General features: G+C 42.9%; 1 protein-coding gene across 1 annotated transcript in view; it reads left to right on the forward strand.

Moving 5' to 3' along the window:
- Nucleotides 1-2: 2 nt before the first annotated feature.
- The window catches only part of OGFOD3 (2-oxoglutarate and iron dependent oxygenase domain containing 3), a gene marked incomplete at its 5' end in the record, with an annotated part of 30970 nt that continues 25738 nt past the window's right edge, over nt 3-5234 (forward strand). The window contains 3 exons of the mRNA XM_031059904.1: nt 3-195; nt 3512-3587; nt 4171-4213. Coding sequence (XP_030915764.1) covers nt 3-195; nt 3512-3587; nt 4171-4213 — 312 coding nt within the window. The remainder of the gene's footprint in view (nt 196-3511; nt 3588-4170; nt 4214-5234) is intronic.

Below are 5234 nucleotides of genomic sequence, written 5' to 3' on the forward strand. Positions count from 1 at the left end.
GCCTCGTGGTCTGGAGCCGCCTCCGCACCCAGGATGGGATCCCCGAGGGTGGAATCCCCGGAGATGAGGTCCCCGAGGGCGGAATCCTCGCAGATGGAGTCACCGAGGTGCTGGCCCATCGCAGCGACACCCTGCAGGACAAGTTCGTGGAGGTGCCGTGCTCCGAGGACTACGAGAGCCACAAGCGCTTTGCAGGTACCGGGGCAGGGCTGGCCGTGCTCGGGGGGCAGCGGCAGCTTGGCCGCTGCCCGGGCACCAAACTTGGGCTGCAAAGCTCCTGTGTTTGCAGCAAACTCCTGGTCACTGTCTCCTGCCTAAAGCCACAAACGTTCGTGCCCCTCGGGCCAGCCCAGAAGTTGATTCTGAGAGGTTTTTTTCCCCTTCTGAAGCTGCTTTGCGAGGGCTCTGTGAAATAAACCTTCTGCTAAGTCTGTTTCCATACTCTGTTCCATACAGGGTATGGAGTGGCACTGATGCAGGACAGCGTGTGGTGACTGCCCAAGTGCCAGCTTTTGACACTTACTCTGAGATCTGTGTCCCCAGTGGCTTTGTCGGGGTGCCTGCAAAGCACTTTTCTGTCTTTATGTCTTTCTGCTGAGCCAATTTTCTGTCAAATTGTTATCATTTCCCCCGGCACTTATTTCTTTGAAGTGTTGAGGTTGGTTCTTCAAGAGACGTGGACGATTTTAATCTTCTCTGACAAAGAGCAGTGAGAATTTGACTTGCAGCTTCTATGGATGAGCAGTGCTGAAGTTCTCTTTCAGATTTGCAGTGTGTTGTGATGAGCATTTTGAGTTGGTACAGCTGCCAGAGAGCAGCTCTGCTCTTGGTTTTTGTCAGTATGTCTGGCTGTGTGTTGGCTGATCAGCTGTTAAACCTAAAAAAAAAAACCCAAAAACTTCTGAGTTAGTTTTTAGCCAAACTGGTGATTGTATCTGCTTCATGATGTGGCTGAGAAAATGCTGACACAAAGCTGGAGGGTGGAAAAAACTGCTGTGAGCTGAGGAAGAACAAAGGTGATCAAAGGGCTGGAGAAGCCATCCTATAAGGCAAACCTCAGGGAGCTGGGTCTCCTTTCCCTGGAGAAGGCTCAGGGAGAACACATCCCATTATTCCAGTGCTTAAAGGGAAGCTGCAGAGGACACAAGCTCTGCCTTTGCAAGGAGCTGCACAGAGCAGACAGGGCACAGTGGGTGCAGGTTGCATTGGGCAAGGTTTCATCTTGATATAAAAAGAAATTTCAGACAGAACACTCAGTCACTGGACCAACCTCCTCTGGCTGAGGGTTTCCAGGGTGTGACTGAGCACTGTGCTGGATAATCTTACCCAGGCTCTCTGCACCACAAAAAGCTGAACCAGATGATCTTTGGAGGTCCTTTCCCAGGCTCATCTGTGATTCTGCAATTTTTAACTTTCTCCTGTGCTAGTTCTGATAGAAAATGTTAGACAAATTGCTACCCCATGTTCTTCAGGTGTCTGGTCCTGGTGCTGTTGGTCAAAGAGACTTGTAACATAAAAGAAAATTTTATGTGGAGTTTGAGATCATATAATTTTTCCTCAGTGCTGCTACTGTAGCATCTTTTTTTTTTTGAGGATTCATCTCAAATGTTATTTAGGCCAAGAAAACTGATGTCAAGAAGTTACCAACAAAAAAACTGTCTTGGTAAGGTAATGTTGTTTTTTTTTTGACGTGAGAACACGTTCTGTGTTCTGTGTTAACTTTTCATCGTTACTATAAGAGGAAACTGCAGCTGGTGATTTGGTTATAACTGAACTGGGGCTAAAAGTACTGGATTCTTCTACTGCAGTGTTTGCTTACCAAAAGAAACCCCCCAAACCAACAAAACTTTACTTTTCCCTTCCCACATCTGCAAGAGCAATTTTTTTGAGCTTGTGGTCTGGGCCATCCCACCAGTTATCCTTCTCAATGTTTTCTTTCTATTCCTTCTTTTTCATCCTATTCTTTTCACTGTGAGGAAGGCAGGAACTTGAAGCACATCCCTCCAGGAACAGGAATGAATGTATTCTTTATTTTTGGGGGTGTCTGGGGAGCAGCAGCAGCAAGTGCTGACTGCAAGGTGAGGTCTCACCTCTTGGCTTTGTGTGGGGATAATTGACTCACCTTTCTAATTAGGTGTTTGCTTGGTGCTGCTGCTTAAGTTCTGTGATTGATTTGGGTTTTTATTTATGTTTTTGTGGGGTTTTTTTTTTGGTTTGGGTTTTTTAAAAGTAATTTTAAATTTAAAAAAAAATTTAAAAATCACGTGGTTTTTTTTAAATTTAATTTTATCTATGTTGTGAGTGTACTTTTGATGATCCAGCTGTTAATTGTTTAATTAAAGCTGAGCTGTGATAATTTTCCCACGAGAGGGTGGTGATGAGCTGTGGAGGAGTTCTGTGTGTTCCCCACAGCCGAGCCAGGCAGAAAATGTGGATTATGGATCAGCTCAGCAGCTTTAGGCACTTGGAAATAGGTTTCTGTCACTCAATAGCTCTTCATTCTCAGTCTTTAGCTTGGTTTGGCACCCTCAGCTGTGGGCTCTGTGTCAGGAGGAGGCACATTCCTGTCGCCACTCAGTGTCTGATGCTCAGCTGTGAAGTTTCCACAGCTAAAATGAGCTTTTTATTTATGCACCTGTCCCTGCTTCCAGCTGAACTTGGTGCAACTGAGCTTCCAGTTTGCTTCAAGTGATTTGGTAGCTGGTGTCAGAGCAGGATTTATTCCCTTAGCACTGCCTGCCTGTAAATAAACTTCATACCAAATAAAATTTGCTATTTTTCAGAGGCCAAGCACTTAACTTATTATATTTGTTATGTGAGCACAATCTCACCTGAATTCTAAACTCTGGGGGCCGATCTTGGCCATCAGCTTTCCCTTGCAGCCCACCTGAGACATAGCTGGGTATATCCAGTAATAGGAAATGGAAATTCCTGCAAAATTCCTGGCAAAACTTCTCCCATCTGCCTGGTCATTGTTATGAGCTGCCTTTTATCAAAGCAGAGTGATGCTTTTGTCCTCCATGAGTGAATTGATGGATTTCTTTCCAGGAATTTTGTGTTCTGATGAATAAATAATCCTTGAAGTGACACTCAGTGCAGGAGCACTGGGAAACCACACTCAGCCCTTCTCTCCTGGGGCTTTACATCTCTAAATGGATCTTCCTCAGAAAAGTGCCAGATGTAACATCCCAAGGTCTCTGGTGGCTCAAAACTGATTTTGTTTCTTCTTCTTCTTGCCTGAAGATTGTTGTCAACCAGACTTATAAGAGCTTTCGTACATTCTTCACCTGGAACTTCTGCTGCTGACTTGTTATTCCCGGGAGCTTTTAAAATTTAATGTTAGATTTCTTAGCAGTGAATTTTGGGAGGCTTTTAAAATCTTATATATCCAAGCTGTGTGCTTCAAGAGTGACTTCAAGAGAGACTTTTGTGCAAAGTCTCATTTAAAAACCTGCCCTTCAGGTGGCTGAAGTGGCTTTACTGGGTTCTTTTCCTCCTCTTTGTGTTGCAGGTTGCACTCCTAGGAAGTGTGGAAGAGGTGTGACAGATGCTGTCATCACAAGGGAAGAAGCTGAAAGGATTCGTAGGTAATTCTTCTTTTAGCTCTAACTTTTAAAAGCACTGATTTTAATGGCATTGTGCCAATCTGAGGGGTAGGATGGGTGAGCAGGATGGGTTAGACTGATCAAAACATGAAATTTTTGTTACTAAAGCCATTTTTACTGTAGTGGGGGCAGTTCTTTCACACAGAATCTGCCTGGCTCTGAGGGGCATGAGCACTTCACAGAAAGAAAGGAAAATGAATTAAAGTTTTAAAGGATTTTCACTTGGCCTTTAAAAGCAGAACAAAACAATGTGTGCCTTATTGCAGCTGTGTGTCTGTCTGGGTAATCCCCAGCAGTCCTCTCTGAAGGGATTGGTTTTAGGGTATTTTTGGGATTTATGGAAGGGAGCTGCAAGCTCAGAAATGTTCTGCGACACAAATATTTCATTTTCATGACAGGCTGGAAAGTTCAGTTTCCAAAAAATTGGAGCTGCTGTTAACTCAGTTGGGTTCTACCTGATGCATCAAATCCCACTCTCTGGGGAGTTACATGTTGTAAATAAGGACATTAAAGGACAAATTAATCACACTCCAGTTCTCATCTGAGATTATTGTTTTGCCTGCAGAATAGCAGAGAGGGGACTGTCCTTGGGAGGATCTGATGGAGGGGTGAGCAGTGTCCTGTTATTTTCTACATTCTTTTATTGCCAAGGCAAGATTATAAATGCATTTTTTGGGGCTGAGGTGAGGAGATGGAGATTTTTTCCATCTGTTCAGACTTGGAAAATAATTGATTTGGAAAGTTATTTCTCATTAATACTTTTCCTAGCAGTTTAACTCCTGATTTCTGCAATACAGAATGCATTTCCTTGTTTTTAATTATTTCTAGCACCTCTCTTGAACTGATTTTGTCTTCATCTGGAAACAGTTGCTGTAGTAGAACTGTAAAAGTTTATCTTCTGAAAGTTGATGACAGTGGTTCACAGCAGCATGTAAAGATTGGTTTTATAGAGACAAAAAAAACATTTAATGTCTTAAGTAGCCCTTGGAATAATATTCTTTAAAAGAAAATATTTTGAAAGAATCCCACTTCTCTTTAATGAGCACATTAATTTTAATTTCTTTCCCCCATCTGTGTTCTCAGAATGTTTTTGTGTGTGAACAGGAACTCTTTCTTGAGTATTTGTAAACATAGGCCTCTGCTGAATTAGGGCATATATTAGCAAAAAAAGAAGGGTTTCAGTGGAAGAAAATAAGAATTTATTGTCCTTGTAATTGCTGAGAAAGATGTGTAAAAAATACAAACCAAGAAATATCTCTGTTACTTTGGAAGCTTCATTTTGCCTTTTTTTTTTAAGGGGAGATAAATGAGAGGAGGAGAAGCTGCTTCTCTCTCACTGCAGTAAAATAAATCTGTTAAAAATCTGATGTCTGTGGAGAGGTGTGGGCTCTGAGCCAAGCCTTCTCACATGGCTCATCATCTGTAGATGTGAGGAAGTTCTTAATCCTCAGGGAAAGGATCATGAAGAAAGTGTAATGTTGTACTGAGCACTTAACCAAAAGAATGGATAAAAACTGGAAGAAGTTAGAAACAAGAGCTGAGCTTCTGGGAAATTGTGAGAGTCGTGGAGTGGTTTGGGTTGGGAGGGACCTTAAATCCCATCCAGTGCCACCCCTGCCATGGCAGGGA

The sequence above is a fragment of the Geospiza fortis genome, unplaced genomic scaffold, assembly GCF_000277835.1.
Source record: "Geospiza fortis unplaced genomic scaffold, GeoFor_1.0 scaffold244, whole genome shotgun sequence".
Classification (NCBI taxonomy): Eukaryota; Metazoa; Chordata; class Aves; order Passeriformes; family Thraupidae; genus Geospiza; species Geospiza fortis.